This window comes from Hydractinia symbiolongicarpus, chromosome 10 (genome assembly GCF_029227915.1).
Source record: "Hydractinia symbiolongicarpus strain clone_291-10 chromosome 10, HSymV2.1, whole genome shotgun sequence".
NCBI classification, from domain to species: Eukaryota; Metazoa; Cnidaria; class Hydrozoa; order Anthoathecata; family Hydractiniidae; genus Hydractinia; species Hydractinia symbiolongicarpus.
In genome coordinates this window covers 21131249-21149630 of record NC_079884.1, presented here as the reverse complement: position 1 = coordinate 21149630, position 18382 = coordinate 21131249, and the positions used below count along the sequence as shown (strand labels likewise).

Genomic DNA, 18382 nt, shown 5'->3' with positions numbered 1-18382 from the left:
GTCTGGTGACTATCGGTATTATAATAGAATAGTAATTATAGTAATAATAGTAATTATAATAGAAAACTCAAGCCAAAACCCTTGCCTTATTCGGGCGTATTAAATTTCGTGCAGTAGTAACATGAAAGAATTTGGCTCTTTTTTTCGTGAAGTTTCAATTTTCTCACAAATAACAAGGAAAAAATGTTAGAATGTATTGTTTTAGGCAAGATTGTGGATGCATTCAAAATAATTCTGTTTTTGTTTTTTTTGCAAATCGTGAAAAAAGTCAGGAAAAAAGCAATCAGTTGTGCTTTTTGAAAATGAATATTTTCGCGCAAAACATTTTACGCGTAAGTTCTGTACAAAATTTTGCGTAATGATGCGAAAAGGTTAGCAACGAATTAGAAGGTTTAAATAGGTATACGCGGTTAATAAACTGTCGATAACTGGTTACTAATAAAATACTGGGGGTAAGATAAAGAAAAAGTATAAAATATCATGACCTTGCTTCGCACCTGTGGTATGCCATGAAGAGTGAACCAAGGACGATATCAGTGACCATATTGATGATTTTAAGGAAAGAAAGAAAGCCAGTAAAACCAGTTGAACTGTTTCTTAACGACAAAACCTTGCTAGCCAAAGGTGCAGAGTTTCTAAATATTTAATTACTGAAACAATCAACATCTTTCACAAGAAATCCATGCCATAGTACGGAGGTAGTACGTAATAAAACGCCCTCTTCCTCAGAAACAAAAATATGTTATCAAATATATGCTTTTCTTAACAAAACAAATTTAATAACTACGGGATGTTAAATCTCCATCCGGCTGTGAACGGTTGGACACAAGGAAATGGGCCAACCTCGATCCCAGGACTTTTTTCTGTTTTTAATATAAGGGACGGCGTTTTAAAAAAGAGAAAAAGAGCCCGAGCGTCGAGGTTGATCCAGAGCATCAGTGGCATGTAGGCTAAAAAATGGGATTTTAACCAGGGATATTATTGGTTGTGAAAGATTTCAAGGTTTTATTTTTCCAAAAATGGCAAACTTAATAATTAATAAATTAAAAGTTCAATAAATAGAAATAAAAAGGATGTGGTTTGTGCTGCGCATGCGCCCGAGCAGTAGTTCGAAAATATTACAATATGGTTACTAATAATTGTAACATAGACGGTAACAATATACAATAAATTAGACGAAACATACAGTTTATTGATAAGTTTGAACAGAAAGTAAATCTGCTGTTATTTCCTTTCTTGAAGCGCAACCACATTAACAAGTTCTGATTACATTAATAACTACAAGTTTCGCTAAAAAAAAAGCAGAGAAAAGTGGGTATGGGTGCCCAAATTTCCTCTTGTAGTCAACTGTGGTAGGTATTCTTCCGTGCACCGTTTCCAATAGTGATCTGCTAGGAGTGTGTCTCCAACGCTTACAGTTTGTCAAATCTTTTTGTGCGAACGAAAATTGGACACACTGTGAATGTAAACTACGAAATCATTTGTGTCACTTTCGGAACTGCCAAATGAATAGCTCTCGCACCATGCAGGTGAAGAAACATTGTCAACGTTCCGTATTATTTCGTATAATATTTTCACAGATAAAGTAGTCGACACCTGTAATAAAAAATGCAGGTTTACTAATAGTTAGTCTTGAATAAGGTCAGTCATTAACTGCCATGCAGGTTTTTTAATCCACTTTTGACAAAATAAACTAATTCTTAGACCACTCCTCGTACTTATATAATCTAACAGCGTTGTCGAACATACTTAACAACAGACGTTCACGTCCACCATGGTCGCTGTTCTGATATTCTGACAGCAAGGAGTAATTCAATGGTTTGTAGAAGAATCAACTGGTGTTAAAAACGGAAAAAATTTCTTGCATTTTTTAATCATCCATAAACTGTGACTAGTTTTTTTTTCGACGATGAAAAGGTGTACAGATAGCAGATGCCATCTAGGTGATTCCTATTTTGATAGTGATGATATTGACTTTTCCTTTCTGTAGGCCTTTTCCCTATTCTGCAATTCAGGCAATGTTAATTTTCCCGTAATTGCACTAGTAGATTGTTTATATTCTCCGTACTGAACTTGCAATTATGTAGAAGTCTGTTAACTCACAGTAAAAAAAGGCATCATTTTTTTGCACGGAACACTTTTTTATTCGCTAAAGTTTTTGACCGGTTATAATAGTTAATTCTTAGCGTGCAATTCTGAAAAGTTTTTCAACAACGGACAAGATAGTGACCACCCAAATACGGTTCTTATCATATACGGCGTTCCATTCCCTCCTGCATTTACCCCTGTTGCGTGAAAAGCTCGTGGCAAATCCGGTTCAATTAATAGTTTCATATCGGTTGCAGGAATTTCTTTTATGTTGAATCTCCATTACGATCACCGTTTGTTTGTTGTAACGGAACCCTAAATCTTAATTCGCTAATTGCATAATGCAGATGTTACTTTATACCTAAGTTATTAGTTAGTTATTTTTGGGCGATTATAAAGCTTGTCTTTTTCACTGCAACTTTCTCTCTTGTTATCTTTGTACTGCCGATGGAAAGACTTTAATTTGTTGCAGATAGATGTAATGTATCAGTCGGATACTTTTGGATTAAGGTACTTTGACTTCCAGAATCTAGGACTGCGCAGGTGTTACACTGTTTTTATGAAGCATGCCAGCTAAAGCTAAAATTCACTTCACTTCACGTGATTGGTTTTATTTTGAAAATCACTTGTTTTTTTAAGGTCCAAAACAAATTTTCGAGGCTTTAAGGCTGCGTTAGTTAAAGGGACTGGGGAAGGTCTGCGGACCTATGAAACATCACAAAACAACCATTTTTGTTGAAATATGGTGTCGTTTGCTGTCATATCCTCCTGTCCTTGGAAAGAGAAACTGCTTCTACCACCACACTTACTCAGTTTTTGTAGTGTTAGTGACGTTATTTAGCTCATCTTTGCCTCCATATTTTTTTCCTAATAATAGCTTAAAATGTTTGTTATATATGCCTCTTTTAGCTACCACACAAAAGAGACCTTGTGTAACAAGAGTGTTTTTTTAAAGCAGTTTTAATAGCTAGCTAAATCACTCTGCTAAAACTTTCTTGGATTCCATGCATTTCTTATAAAAAGGCTTTTCAGGAAAATAATAGCTGGCTAGCTTCTTAGATGCAAAGTCTTAGGCCTGTTGACTGTTTTCCTACTTCTTGCGCTTAAATGATAAACACTGTGTCACAGAAAAGAGTCACTGGTCAGCGTATATATATGTATATATAGCGTATAATGTCCTTATTATGCTATATATATAGACAAACACCTCTATTGACATTTTGTGGCAACTTTTCTTGCTTCATATAGCTATAGCTCTAGGTGGCTTGCTATCTTGATAAATTCTTTTTTATCGTTTTTATTTTCTTGACAGGCAAAATAAGGCAATTCAATTGGCTAATAATTCTTTTTAGAAGACCTGATTGGTTAAAAAACTATTTGTCTGCTGAAAAAAATGTAAACAAAGCTTGAGCAAGTCATCTATAACTTTATGGTTTTGACTATTAAAAGCCATCTATTAAATCAACTTTACGAAGTGTGTTTGCTCAGGGTCAGGCAAAAAAAGGAATCTTCAGAAACGTCCTAGTCGCATCATTCACGACGCAGTTCTGTTTTGTGTTTTTTTCTAAAGCTAATTTTATGATAAAAATAGCTGAAATACTTGCCCACTTATTCTCCAGCTCTAGCTTGTGACTGTTTTAAACATTTTTATGCACCTTCTTTTATTTCTAAAGAAACAGAGGCACTGTTAGGTAAACTTGGTGAAGTAAATTAACAAAGGGAATGTGAGGAGAAGAGCATAGCGATGAGAATTTATTCTTAAATATTCTCCAGCCTGTCTAGTTGCATAATAATATAGTTTTTTTCATTTATTGAATGCTTACAAGGTATAAATTAAAATGTCTTACTCCACTAAACAAAGATTTTCTCATCAGTAGGTACCCCAACAATGCTGTATGTTTTGTAAAGTAAAGTACTGTGAAAAGGTTTGTTAACATCGTGTTCGTGTAACGAGCGTGGTGCACACGAAGCACGATAAAATCATGGTCTTTATGTATAACAAACATTCAAACATTCTATCGTGGCCACCACGCTAATATTATTATCTTGACAAAGGATTGTGTGTCCCACGATTGTTTTCGCGAGCTCCAACATTTTTAAAGCCAGTATAATTTTTTTTTCTTTTCAAAAAAGTCTTTCATTAAAGTTAATTTGTTTGTTTCAGATTTTATCAAGTTTAAAAAGCATATTGGTAGTTTTTGCTTGGTGTATACTTTTTCGCATTGGACGCCATTTTTTTTACGAATTGTCATTTGTCTAGAAAAGTTCAATTTCTCTGCGGCGATAGAAATGATTTTTTAGATTGCATTTTAAAAGTTTAAGAACGAAGAGTGGCGATAGAAATGCTTTTTTACATCGCTTTTGATTCCAAACGATTAAAATCATAAAGCTAGCTATATAATAGATATAGCTAGCTTTATGACAACGAATTAAAACAACAAGTGTTCATTTATTTTTTTGCCGTTAATTTTTGATTTAATTGATAAACTAATATGGTCTTTGTTGTTTTATAATAGAAGTTATATATCATGGACACCACAGTGTAATGTTTAATTTTTGTTCGTGTTCAAAAATATGCATCATGGGCTATTGTGGTTCGTGCGTAACATGAAATAAACACGAACCACAATGTTAACAAACCTTTTCACAGTTCTGTACACAAGTTTCTGGTGAAATTACCAATATGGTAGATCCTAGCCATGCAGTGTTGCTAATTAACAGAGAACTTTTTCCATAATCTTAGGAATGATCTTCAGGCTGTCAAATCCGACCTTAGCTATCGCAAATTCATTTGGATTCTCGCAACTACCACTTCATGAGTCCTCCGAATCTAGTTGGATTCTCGTGGTTCTTAGCTTTCGCGAATCCAATTTAGTTTCTCATAAATTCCATACGGGAATCCAATTTTTATAGTTTCTTTCTCTAGTATTATTATGATATGAAACACTTCATTTTCTTTATGTGAGTGGAAGATCATCACCAAAGCCGACTGGCTGACTGAAACTTGCCCTCAGGAAATGCGCCTTTTTTGATATTTTGTGCTTTGAGATTAAAGGCAAAGTACAGAATCCATGGTAACTATATATACCTTACGGAAATACCCTTTGAATACAGGGGTCCTTGGAGAGACATAGTAAACATATCATTGAGACGAGACGTCGTTCATGTAATAAACTTTTGAAAAGATGACAATAAAAAAAATCACATGCAAAAAAAGTTGAAGTCGATAACCAGACTCATCCTAATAATTAGGTTCCCAATGATCTGGACGCAAGGGCCTGATTCGTGATGATCAATAATCATTCTGTAAAGTATTCAATTCCAATAAAGTGAAAATAAAATGGTAACCATCGGCAGCAAATGGTTGATCTTGGCAGCGAACAAAGTGTTTGTTCGTAGATTCACCAATATTTGAAGAGTAGAAATAGAGTAGAAGTATTGTGACTAATGTTATTAATTGTGTGAATGTGATTGGATTTGCGGTATCAGAGGTCACAAGAGTCAACGCGCAAATCAAATACGCGGATTCGCATTGGATTTCACAGCCTGATTTTAGTTCCATAGCTGTGAATCATAATGCATTGCAAAGTGTTTATAATTGCCATCTTTTCTGATATGTATTATTTTTATTAAAGGAGAGATAATTTTATATATATATATATGGTATATATATTATATTTCATATTAGGCCCAGTCTTGAATTTCATTTATTATCTTTTAGAAAATGAAATGGCATCTAAAAGTTCAAATGATGATGATAGTTCAGTGTTTCAGAGTAAAAGTACATTGTTCAATTATAAGAATGAGACTGAAAGCCATAATGGTGCTACAGAGGAGAACCTTGTTGGTAATGTGTCGAAATTTATTGCCTACCCACCTGATAGTAGTGGAAAGGCTCAGCGGGGTTATTTAATGTTTCATGCTTGTTTTCAAAGTGGAAATTTGGGCCGTGTAGACTGTATATCTGAGTTTGAATATGATTTATTTATTCGACCAGACACGTGTAATCCAAGGTTTCGTGTTTGGTTTAATTTTACAGTTCAAAATGTACGATCCGGACAAAAGGTTATATTTAACATTATTAATTTCAGTAAGACAAAGAGTTTGTACAGAGAAGGTATGAGTCCTTTGGTTAAATCCACAAGTAGACCAAGGTGGCAACGAATACCGGCAAAGAATGTGTTTTACTACAAATCTCCAGAGCACAATAAAAATTATGTCATGTCGTTTGCATTTGCATTTGATAGGGAGGCTGATGTTTACCAGTTCTCATATTGTTTTCCATACTCATATAATAAACTACAGCTGTATCTTAATGATATAGAAAACATGAACCTTGATTACATAAAAAGGGACCAGTTATGCTTATCTGTGCAACAAAGGAATGTTGATCTTCTCACCATAACAAGTCCAAAAAATTTAAAAGGAGATAAAAAGCGAAGAGTTGTGTTCTTTACTGCTAGGGTTCATCCTGGCGAGTCCCCAGCCTCGTATGTATGTCAAGGAATTATAGATTTCTTAATATCCAACCATCCTGTAGCTCAAGTGTTGAGGGAACATCTTGTATTTATGATTGTGCCAATGTTAAATCCTGATGGTGTCGTGCTTGGAAATTACAGGTGTTCTTTAATGGGTTTTGATCTTAATCGTTATTGGTTAGAACCTTCTCCTTGGGCTCACCCATCAATTGTTGCTACAAAACAACTTCTACTGCAAATGAATTCTGATCCCATGGTCTCTTTAGATTTTTGTATCGATATTCATGCCCATTCTACAGCAATGAATGGATTTATGTATGGAAATGTATACGAGGATGAAGAACGTTTTGAGCAGCATTCAACATTTCCACGTTTGTTGTCGTGTAATGCTGATGATTTTTCCTTCAGCAGTACTTCTTTTAATAAAGATGCGGTTAAAGCTGGCACAAGCAGAAGAACACTTGGTTTATGTTTGTCAGATCGTTGTAATTGTTATACATTGGAGGTATCCTTTTACAGCTATTCCTCTGGTTGCTCCACAGCTGTTCCTTATACAGAAGAATCCTATTTAAAGCTGGGAAGAAATGTGGCACGCACATTTGTTGATTATTATAAACTAAATAGTTTTGCAGCCCAAAAGCTTCGGAAAAACTTTCTTGGTTATGATAAGGTGAGAAGTAGAGTAAGCAATGAAAAAAACGACCATCAACATTCTGAAACAATTGAAAGTCAATCAAGCAATGAAGAAAGTTGTAGCCAGCGAAACAGTTGGAAAGTTCCCAAAAAGACATTCTGCATTAACGATGATCATATTTTGAACCATCATAATTATATGTATGGAAAATTAAAACTGAAACACAGAAATAGCAAAACCTAGTATATAAACATGACCTACTGTAAACATCAGCTTTCCAGCGCAACAGGTTAACAAGATTGAGGAGGTTCAGTTACACTAGACTTTAGCCACTCTGATTTTTTTATGCCTTTTGTCTGGTTTGGATGATTTTATCTATGTATGTAATACATACTTCAGAAACAAAAAGCATTCATTTTTAATTTTATTAAAATGTAAATTACATTGTAGATATAGTTGTAAATTTAATAAAATAGTTTTCTGTTCATTTTTTATTGTTTATGTGAATATTTACAATCCTTTTACTTATTTTAGAAATGCAAGATTAGTGTATGTTAGCGAAATACCAGTTTATCTTAATAAGTACATATTCACAAAAACCATTTTAAATGCATTTTATTTCCTAGTGTGTCAAGCAAGCAAGCAATTTTGCTTACATCATAAGAAACTTTGCTCTGTTTTTATTGGTATTGATTAGAAAAATTAGATTAATTCTGAGAAAAATATCCCAAAAAATGTGTTAGTGTTGAAAATGTGCAAGGTTGAAGCAATAGGTTTAAAAAACCATATACTCTTAATTTTAAATCTCTATTAAAAATAATTTTAGGATATACAAACTTTATGTCTGTGGATTTTGGCAATCCAAAACTTTTACCTTGGCAAGAATATGCAGAAAATGAGTCCAACAAATTTAAAAAAAACAATGTGATATTACTGGAAAAGGATTTTTTAGAAGCTGCTCAAAAGGAAGGCCTACTTCACACTTTAACGGAGGACGATCTTATTTCTAATGGAAGCACCTTCTCTAACAAGAAGCCATTATACCCTGGTGATGCATATTTGCTTTTGTTGTCTTGCAAACGGCTTCGGGATGTCTGCTTAATTGATATTTGCAAAAAACTGACAATATGTAACTTGAGCAATAATTTTTTGCAAGATATCAAACCAATTCGATGGTGTGTCAATTTGATCTGTTTGGATATACATTCTAATCAGGTATATATATGCATAGTAGTTGTTTTTTTCTTCGGAAAAGTTGTTTTTCTTTATGTTACTTGGTATTGGACAATAAAGTCTTTTCTGTAGTGGTTGCTTTTTCAAGACAGGCACACCTAAATCTTCCAAAGTAACTTAAGAAAAAGTAGGCTGTCCTAAAATCTTATTTGAACCCAAAATATTGAACTCACCTAAAATATCCTTTCTCTTTTCTTTCAAAGTATTTATTATTATGTTGTAAAAAATGATAAACCAGTATTTTTGTTAGCAATTCCTACTGTATTATTTTTCACTTAATAACTATCGGTAAGTTAACATTCCAATGATGATCATCATTAATAGAGCAATTGAACAAAACAACATCTTTGATATTCATGGAACAAAAGACTTGATTATTAGTACGCAACCCTAAACTTTGAGCAAGGTGTGGATTGTTTTTATGCATACACTCAATCATAGTGTCATGTTTTTCCTGCGTGCGCAGAAATGGAGGTAACTTATTCGCTTGGTTTGTTTACATTTTTACCTCAATTGGGCATTACGTAATCACTTAGATGCACGCGTAAGTAAATATCAGGACTGTGATTCCATGCATTTTGCATTGTTTTTACCAAATTTTGAGCCCTAAACTGACCTCTAAAATCTTTGCAGAGCTGAGATTTTAAAGCTGTGACAACCCCAAATTTCTGACTCACAAAGATCGCTAATCTTTCTTATCACCAACTGATTGATAAATGACAGCTAGTAGTTCATACCAACGAGATGGCAAAATTTATATTTTAAAAGTTTTTTGTTTATTTAGATCAATCATTTACCCAAGCATGACTTCTGGCGTTCACTTTCCAAATTGACAACACTGTACATGCATGATAATGGAATATATAAACTTGAAGAGTTGAAATATCTATCCTCCTCGCCAACATTGTACAATCTAACACTAAATGATACACCAATCAGTATAAAAAAGAACTATCGACATTGTGTAGTGAACGCAATATGGACTTTGAAAGCACTAGATCAGTGCGTCGTGTCGGATGAAGAAGTCATAGAGGACGCAGATTTTCCTTTTCAGTTCAAATCTATGCATTCTCGATTCTTTTTTAATTCGTCTTACCTGGCAGCAAAACAGGTAAGTTCTTGTTTGTATTAATCTACTCAATTTTGCATTCATTATTATATGTAGCAACTTTCGTTTGCTAGTACTTTTATTATTATTGAATACAAAATGTCGTCAGAAATTCACTAAAATGCCTGTCCTACAAAATCTACTAATTTTCCCTTTGGTTAGTCTGTTTAAAAAAGGGAATTTAAAATTTTTAGATCCCAATAAACTACTAGTAACATTACTACCTGTGTCATATTTCAATTTTGCTGTGTTTTTTCGTCGATATAAATGGGTTTGATGATAGGATTCAGATTATCTGAGTTTCTTATTTTTAGGGAAATAACACCACCAAACTTTTGCTGCTGTTAACATTAAGCTTTTGATACATGGTGATTTTGTTTTTTAAAACTTTTACCAACATTTTAACATTTTATCTCTAGAGAGTTTTTTGTTAACTTCCATGTTTTACTGCCAAAAATTCGTGGTCGTCCCAACAATACAGTTCAGGATCAAACAAATATTGAGTTTTTCCGAAAAAAACTGTTTGTAAAGTTCTATTTGTAGTGGTGTCAGAAAGTTTAGCAGGTTGCCACACCTCCTCAAAACTATTTAATTCTCCTCAATTTTGAAAAGTCTCTCCTAAACTCATCTAAACTAAAGTCGATTTTGTAACAACTTTATCTTTGTTCTCAATCTTCTCAATTTTTTTGGAAAAGTATGAAAATGTCCTCAAATCTCATCATTTTTTTAATGAAAATATACCGCCGTCTTCTGAAAAATGGTTGAGAATTGTTATCAAAAGTCCTGAAATCTCAAATTTTATAAAAAGAGTGGCCACCCTGTATAATAATTCAACTGTGTTTGTTTTCCAGGATCAATCATATAGCAAAACTTTGCTTCTCATTAACCAAGACATGTCAACAATCAATTCTATTCAATCGAGATGGTGTCCTGTGTTGGTCATTCAGCGTTACATTCGGGGCTTTCTTGTCAGACTTCGATATAACTACGTTATGGATGCGCGCTTGTGGTAAGTCTGTGTTTTCTTTCCTATTGTCGACTTCGTCGTCGTATTGCCGTTATTGTCGTCGTCGGTGACGTTGGTGTCCATGTTATCGCTGGTGTCAGGTGTTGTTTTTGTTTTTTTCTGTTTGACGACAAGATGAGCATTGTCGTTTTGTTATTGTTTCCATTGTCGCTGTTGCTGTTGTGTTATTGTCATAGTAGCCGTCATCGTTGTGTTATTGTCGTCGTCGTTGTCGTCGTCTTCGGTGATGTTATGGTGTTTTTTTGTTTTGTTTTTTTGTTCTTGTTGAAGGTAAGATGACAGTGTCGATGTTTTTCTTTTCCTTCGTTCTTTTTTTTCATCTGTTTCATTGATTCAAACTGTAATATAGGGCTGCTGTATCTATTCAAAGATTCTATCGAAGTTTTAAAGGCTACCCTAACCCTCCACCGTCCACGCCCATCACACAACAACAACAAGACAGTTTGATATATCAGAGCCTATCCTCTCTAAAGTTGGACTACGAAACATATCTCAAGTTGAGACGCTCCAGACATAAGAGCTTTATTCCGTTAAAATCAGATAAGTCACTTCAGCCTGAAAAGAAACTGCCACTCTTAATAGAAGGTGAAGTTATAAATGTGCGAAAACATATCAATATTGACCTTGAAAAGCTACAAGGAAAGGCCGCCAAAATATTAGAAAAAGAAACAAGCTCGCATATTGGTAAAGTTAAGCCTGGCAAGACGAAAATCCAGCGGTTGGTTCTATCTTCTCCAGTCGAAAGGGAGCAATTACCAAAGGATGTGATCCAATTAGCTAAGACAATGGGTCTGCTTGAATCTATAAGCGGTTTGAAAAAACGGTCTAAAATAGGTAAGTATTATACACAATACGAATTTCTTGGAGAAGTAAAGCAGACAAGTGAAAAGAATAATGACAATGCAGACAGTGGATTTCGTTTAAGCGTACAGAAGCCTCACACGATGAAGCACGACCCCTTAGTGGAGCTGATCACGCGCACCGTGGAAGGGGCCGAAGACATAAGAAAATCTGTCAGAGAAATAGAAAGGCAGTTGAAAAGTGCACCAGCACTAAAGAAAAAGTTACAAAAGAAGAAGGTGAATGCTGACCAGAAGCTGTTTCTTAAAACACAAGGCTCAATGGGACTGTCTTATTTTCAGGCAGTTGACAAAGCATACAGAGACCGGCGTAACGCAGAGGTTTTAGTGGGGCGAAGGAACCATGTGGGACATATACGGGACGTCGAACGTAATTGCAGGGATCGAGTGAGACGACACAAGAAGAATTATCAAGCTGACGCTGTGGAGGGAAAACTAAGCGAACGAATGAAAATACTCAAAGCTGTTGAAGATCGTAGACAAGCCAATAACGTATCTTTCGACCAGCTGACCGCGAAAAGAACAGCTAACCACGAGACGCGAAATACCGCTCGCGAAAATTATAAATTCGCGCTCGAGTTTAACTGTCAGAATGCTTCGGTTGGAAAAGCTTTGGCGAACCACGATCGGATAAGTCGCAAAGAAGAAACGACGGAACAGAAAGCGAAAAAAGTGAAAGAAATTAAAAGCATAATGGCGGAGAGAAAAGGGTTGGCGGATGATTATATGGGTGGTAAGAAGTCGGCAATGCAAGCTGAGACTGTAGCGATGAAACACAAAATTAGAACGGTACTAGCTGAGAAAGAGCTGAATAGGAAAGCGGACTTGTTAAAACTTTTAAAATCGCGAACAGAGAAACAAGAAAGGGGTTTGAGAACACCTGCACTGGCCATAAAGGAGTTGCCACCACCAAGTGTTTGAACGTAATTTTTTTGTGCATGATGTCTGTTGCCCTTTAAGTAATACTTTACAGTAATTGAGATTCTTTGTTGTCAAAAACTTTAATTTGTAGATATTTTTCCAAATATAATTCCCCTGTCTTTTATTCAGAGAAAAGTAAAGTTGGTGTCAATACTAATTTTCTACAGCTGGATTTAAATGTTTCGATTGTCGATTATAAAAGTGCAGTCAAATACAGCAAACAAACGTGACGGCCAACTAGCCGATTGTACAATTATGATCTTACATTTTCGTCGACAAGAAAAATATCTATGGTGAAAATTATGCTACGTATTAAAAAAAGAGTGAATTTTGACACACTAAATGTTTAACTGTCTTTCACTAATACTATTCACGCGGTCTCGTTTTAGTCGAGCACCAATCATCTAAACCTTTTGAATTATAATTTTGCACCCTAAAGTATGTCAAATATTATTTTTAAATTTAGGTATGACAATGTAATAATTGTGAATTTAAATATTTAATATATTTATTTATATTTTTATAAGTATAAAGTGTACATAGTTTTTAGTTGTGAAGGATTGTTGTTAAACAAAATGAATGAGTTGTAGCTAAACAATGGTTGAGTATGTTTGTCTGATAATACTGTTGCAATTTTCGCTCTTACTTTTTGCTTTTTTTCTGTCCATAAGTTCTCGCATATCTTTTTTTACACTCTTTCACCTTTTTTTTTTCATACGTTTTCACTTATTTTTTTGAATGTGTTTTCACCTATTTTGGTTTCTAAAACTGCTGAAAATTAGATAATAAAAAAAAAAATTGTTATGGGCAATGCGAAATTCACGCAACCTTAAAAGGGTGAGTGGGTAAAAGTTTAGAAAATTATTTTTTAGGGTAGATGGGGTAAATATTTTAATGCTGTAATCTATTATTACGTAATTAATAAATGACGCCTGACGAATGTCTGTACTGTAATGACTGACGAAAACACAAAATTTAACACCCTTATCGTAACAGAAAGTCCTGCTAGGCAGAGGATAGCCATAACTTGTCAAAGCGTCCTGTTTTAGTAAATCTTTGAAAGATCTAGTTTCTCCATTTGGCACGGGGCTCAAATCATTTGTCTCCTTATTCTTTATTCTTTGGTACGAAGATGATAGCCTAAACTAATCATAATCTCTGTGAAAATGCAGCGTTTGCAGTGTTTTTTAGTCGACACAAGAACACATTCCAGCAGAGGGAAAGTTAGTAATAGGCAAATCTCGACGGCTAGGAAACTTTGTTATTCTATTTACAATTTTAAGCATAACATCTCAAACATATTCTTAAAAATCATCCCCAACTCTCAAATTTCCCAACATATGTTAGAGCAACATATTTGTATTAACAACAGATTTGTAATAAAAAAACATCACCACCAGGTGACAATCCTAAATGATTCTCTTCAATCCTTTACCATTTCCATATATTTTGTTGAAATTCACAATTAAGCTGTAATTGTGCATCGATTTTGTAATACAGACAGCTGCTTGTAACATTGTTTTCCTTATAGAATACATAAACACACATATATTTCTAATGTTGCTGTGAAGACAAATATGTAAGTAACCTTCTTTCGTTTTTGTTTTTAGCTTATTACTTCGAAATGCTCAGAAAAGAATTTTTTTTATGCATTATGCTAAGTTGGATACGTAAAAATATTGTTACAACTTAACATACCGGTAATGACGGAGTAAGCGCCCGGGCGCTTATTTCAGAATTTCATCTTGACAGGGGGGGCACTTATTTGGCAGGGGCGGTTAATTCAGCAGGGGTGTGTATTAATTTTTTTTTTCAGAAAGGCCGATTTTTTAAACTTTATTCTCATAATTTTTATGAATAAAAATTAGAAACAAAAACAAAAAAGAAAGAAAGAAATATATAGTATTTTTTATATGTATAAGTTGTTTTTCGTGCCAATCCACAAAGCGCCCCCTTTTCTAAAGGGGGCTGGGGCTCTTATTAGAGCAGGAGTGCGTATTTAGAAATTTTTTCCCTAACACCGGGGCGCCTAATCCGTCATTTACGGTAATATTAAAATGAAAAATACAATCGTGGACAAAATTAATGAAGCTACTTTTGCGCATGCGTAGACTAGGTAGAGAGCGTAGGTAGAGAGCGGTTAAGTGGCATCCTCTAGCGTGTTCGTGCAACGAAATAGTCCACGCTGGCGCCCACAAAGGTCGCGAAATTCAGGAAAAGTGGTCGTGCTGACGTCAACAACAATAGCGTCTTTCAAGAGTATGGATTTAAGCAAATAAATGAAGTCCTAAATCCGCATTGAACATTGACAAAATTGAAATGTGCGACTCTAATATAGAAACAACTAATATAATCACTTGTGGCGGCAAAATTCGAAATCAGCCGTCTTGTTTTGCTATTTTTTTTGTAGCGGGACATAGCAAAAAAAACATTTAAGTTAGAATTTATTAGACCACATTTAGGACAAATATACGATGTTTAGAACGCATTGTTTTGTGTGGTATTGTAACATATAATTATAACGTAATCTGATGGCTGGCCACCAGCATGGCGGATGTGGTTTCACTACACAATAATACAAGTATGCATTGTTCTGCAAATTTTCTAATTTAAATTTCTCGCGTAGCCATAAAATTGGCGACATAAAATTTTAACGTTGAAAAAGGCGCACGTTTAGTAAACCAGGGACGAGTAAATCACAATGTATGCTATTTTCATACGAGGGAAATTTTGCTTTCATTATTCAAAATCATTTCCATATGTCCCTTTCTACGTGTCTGGTATAACTAAGATAAAACAAATTATAAATTCGTAAATTTTTGATTGACTGGCTTAATAATTATACGTGTAAAGATGAACCAGTACAAATTATTATTAATCGAGCTTTGCCTCGTTCAAATGCTTACGCTTTGACAAAATTGTTTTTTAAGGTTTTAAAGGGAGCAAAATTTCCAGAGAATCTGGCACTTTCAACTTTTCTACTTTTGGTTTTTAAACTTATCACGGTTTTCATTTATTGAATTTGATTAAATTTTGTCACTTTTCATTTTACACAGAATTGTCAGGATAGCATAGCAAGTTATTTGACCTCATTAAAAGAAAAGTTCTTTCTGTATTTTTATATACGTACTATAGCGGTGGATGAACGTCCATTATGCCGAATCATTTTCTTGAACTCTCCTAATGCTTTCCTATAAAAACTTCAGTTAACTCGAACCTCAGATAACATGCCCTCTCCATCGCCAAGATTGCACTTTTTCTCGGTAACCATTGTCTTGTAACTTTAAACAGCATTAAATATTTTTTGATAAATATTTTGTTAATTTTAATATTCTGATTTTGAACACTTTGACTTAAATGCTTTGGAAATAAAAATTCGCCCCGTATAATCTTATCCAGGTAAACAATGACTGAACAATTTTCCGGTAATTATTCTCTAATTAGCTAATCAATGTTTGGGGCAAAATGTGAAATTTGAAGCTATTTTGATGAAGCACGGCATAATAACCTGGTAACGTGTTTCTATTTTTAGAAGGATTTTAGTTATAAAATTACCTGGCTAAAATCTTCAACTTTGTATAACGAGGACCACCCTTTTACTTGCGTCGGTAACTAACGACCTTTTTAACTTTGCTCTGTGAAGTAGTGCAGGCCAAAACTTGTTGTTTTTAGTGTTTCTCAAAATTCAAATATCTTGGCATTTTTGAAATAAGTATTTTTACTAAATAATAATTGGAACACGAGGGATATTTTTTCTTTCTAAGTGGGACGAAAACATTGCACACGCGTTCATATTGTGTGTGTGGTATTTGTTAAATACAGGGTGGTCGTGTGCCACACTGATCACTTCCTATACTAGTTGATCAGCATTTCTGTCAAACCACAACGCTGTTGCGTGTCAAATTGTGTAAAAAAATTCCAAAATAACAAACTTTAGAGTTTGTGAACAGAGCTGAGGGACAATCTAAAAGCCATTGTTTTTATTTGACAAGATTTGTGACACAACAAAAACAATCATTGTTCTAAGAACAATTTTTTATGGGTAGCCTTATGTGTCCTGCTTTTGTATTATGACAATGTAGCTGGTGCTAAACTTCATATTTACATTTTTCCACTTAGTTTCATTTGCCTACCCAGTTTGTCACCCAGAATTATGGCTGTGATTAAATATTATTTAAAATCTCAGATAGTGAAATCGAATGCAGTTCAGTTCTTTTTTAAGGACGAAGTTTTGAGACTGGCTTTACTTTTATGTGAATTTTTTGCATATCAAGAATAAAACTACTTAAATTTCAAATTCTCAACCATGAACTGAAAAATTGTAAAGAAATATACCCGAAGATGTTTTAGTGAAAATGTTTCGGGATTTATACATGATTGGTTGGTTTTTAATGTTAATTTTATTTTTTACGCAGGGACGAAAATATAACCAACGTCGAAAAAGAATGTCGCGAACAAATCCAAGCCTATGTTCATTGTGTAGATAACAACCCGGACACTTGGCAAACTGTTTGTCAGTCAGAGAAAAGGAAATTAAACCAATGCTCATCAGCGAAGTAAGTCAAATGTTACTATGGGACATGTGATTGCAACACTGAGTGACAATTAAGTTGTTTGTCTCATACAAGATTGTAAACAAAACGTTGTACACAGTGCGCTGCTACAGAAAACATCCGTTGTTCTGTAGATGGGAAAACAGTTCTTAATATAGCTACCTTTAGTATAACAAGCTGGAGTGATTTTAATTAGATAGACTAAATATTTTTTTGTATAGAAATTATACCTTTTTTAAAATAGCCATGAATGATGTTTTCAGAACATGACTCAAGAGTCTTCTTTTTTAATCACTTCTGAATTTCAGTAAGAAGGACAAATCATGTATTTAATCTGTTTCCTATCAGAAAAACTATCAATGGCCTATTTAAGCAAGCTGGTTCTTTATACCCTGCGATCCAACCACAGCCTACTTAGAGAAAGCAAGAGTATCACATTTAAGTACATGGTGAATTGAGGAATAAATTTTTGATTGTGCTTTTGCGAGAATGTGTTTTTTATTTATCTTGTAGCTTAATTACAAAAAAACACTCTTACGCGAATTTTTTATAAACATCTCTAATTTTCATTTTAGCCTCAATCGCTAACAGAATGCTAAACAAGATTTCAGCCATACACTATCTCTCGCTTTAATGTTTAATTTCGTGAAAAAAAAGATTCAAAGACTTCTTCTTGTTAAATTATTATTAAATAAATTAGATTGCTTGTTAAATTATCCAGGTTTAAGCCTTCTTGCTTAACTTTCTGAGTAGTTGCTTAAATTTTTAGCCAAACCTCAAGCTCATGAACTAGGTTACTTAAAATAAAGTGTAGCCAAACATAACAGCAAGTCACACTACCTTGCGAAATTTGTGTCGTTAAACACGATCCGTACGCCAGCTTCATATCTGGTACAACTATTTCTTTTTTAGCCCGCTCATCCAATTCATCAATGCATCGTGTGAAAAGGAATTTCAAAACTATAATACCTGCTTAAAGGATAATCCAGACAAACTTCATTATTGTTTCGACGTATTGGAAGCCTTCAATGAATGTGCGTCCAAGGCAGCTGCTATTTTTACGGCCAAAGACAAAAAATAGGATGAAATGTATTTTATATTTATCATTTTTAGATTTTTTTATATAGGTAAATACATTTACATTGTTTAATTTTTTTTTACGCTTACTCTTGAGAAAACCGATCTCAACGTTGAGTTTGCTGTTTTAAATGACGATGACGACAGCGACAGAACTGTAAACGTTATTGCGCGCTTTCCTTATAAAAATATTTAAATTCTAAAAAACCTGGTCACGATTCTTATTTCTCTAAATAGATTCTTATTTCTCTAAATTAGACGTGAATACAGAAGAAGAAGACTAAAATATATTTATGGCAGCTGCGATTGGTTTGAACCAGATACCAAGAATGGTGGGAAAAAAATGTCTTAACACGTGATCCCTATGAGGAATTTTTTAAGGGGGCTATAAAACGGTCTCATA

The 18382-nt window shown here is 34.2% G+C and overlaps 2 protein-coding genes across 2 annotated transcripts; both read left to right on the top strand.

Moving 5' to 3' along the window:
* The first annotated feature begins 4802 nt into the window (after positions 1 to 4802).
* Positions 4803 to 7802, top strand: LOC130662555 (cytosolic carboxypeptidase 6-like). Its single transcript, XM_057461447.1, has one exon. The coding sequence runs from the start codon at positions 5749 to 5751 to the stop codon at positions 7441 to 7443; it is 1695 nt and encodes a 564-aa protein (XP_057317430.1). The 5' UTR covers positions 4803 to 5748; the 3' UTR covers positions 7444 to 7802.
* A 149-nt stretch (positions 7803 to 7951) lies between these two features.
* On the top strand, positions 7952 to 18052 carry LOC130662554 (leucine-rich repeat and IQ domain-containing protein 3-like). The gene is made up of 6 exons (XM_057461446.1): positions 7952 to 8415; positions 9218 to 9544; positions 10393 to 10550; positions 10918 to 13928; positions 16765 to 16905; positions 17815 to 18052. The coding sequence occupies exons 1-4, from the start codon at positions 8041 to 8043 to the stop codon at positions 12347 to 12349; spliced, it is 2292 nt and encodes a 763-aa protein (XP_057317429.1). The 5' UTR covers positions 7952 to 8040; the 3' UTR covers positions 12350 to 13928; positions 16765 to 16905; positions 17815 to 18052.
* Positions 18053 to 18382: the final 330 nt, after the last annotated feature.

Coding starts and splice junctions, on each gene's coding strand:
- LOC130662555 (XM_057461447.1), top strand. CDS start 5,749: ATGGTATATATATTATATTTCATATTAGGCCCAGTCTTGAATTTCATT.
- LOC130662554 (XM_057461446.1), top strand. CDS start 8,041: ATGTCTGTGGATTTTGGCAATCCAAAACTTTTACCTTGGCAAGAATAT. Junction 8,416..9,217: donor TGGATATACATTCTAATCAG/GTATATATATGC, acceptor TTGTTTATTTAG/ATCAATCATTTACCCAAGCA. Junction 10,551..10,917: donor GTTATGGATGCGCGCTTGTG/GTAAGTCTGTGT, acceptor ACTGTAATATAG/GGCTGCTGTATCTATTCAAA.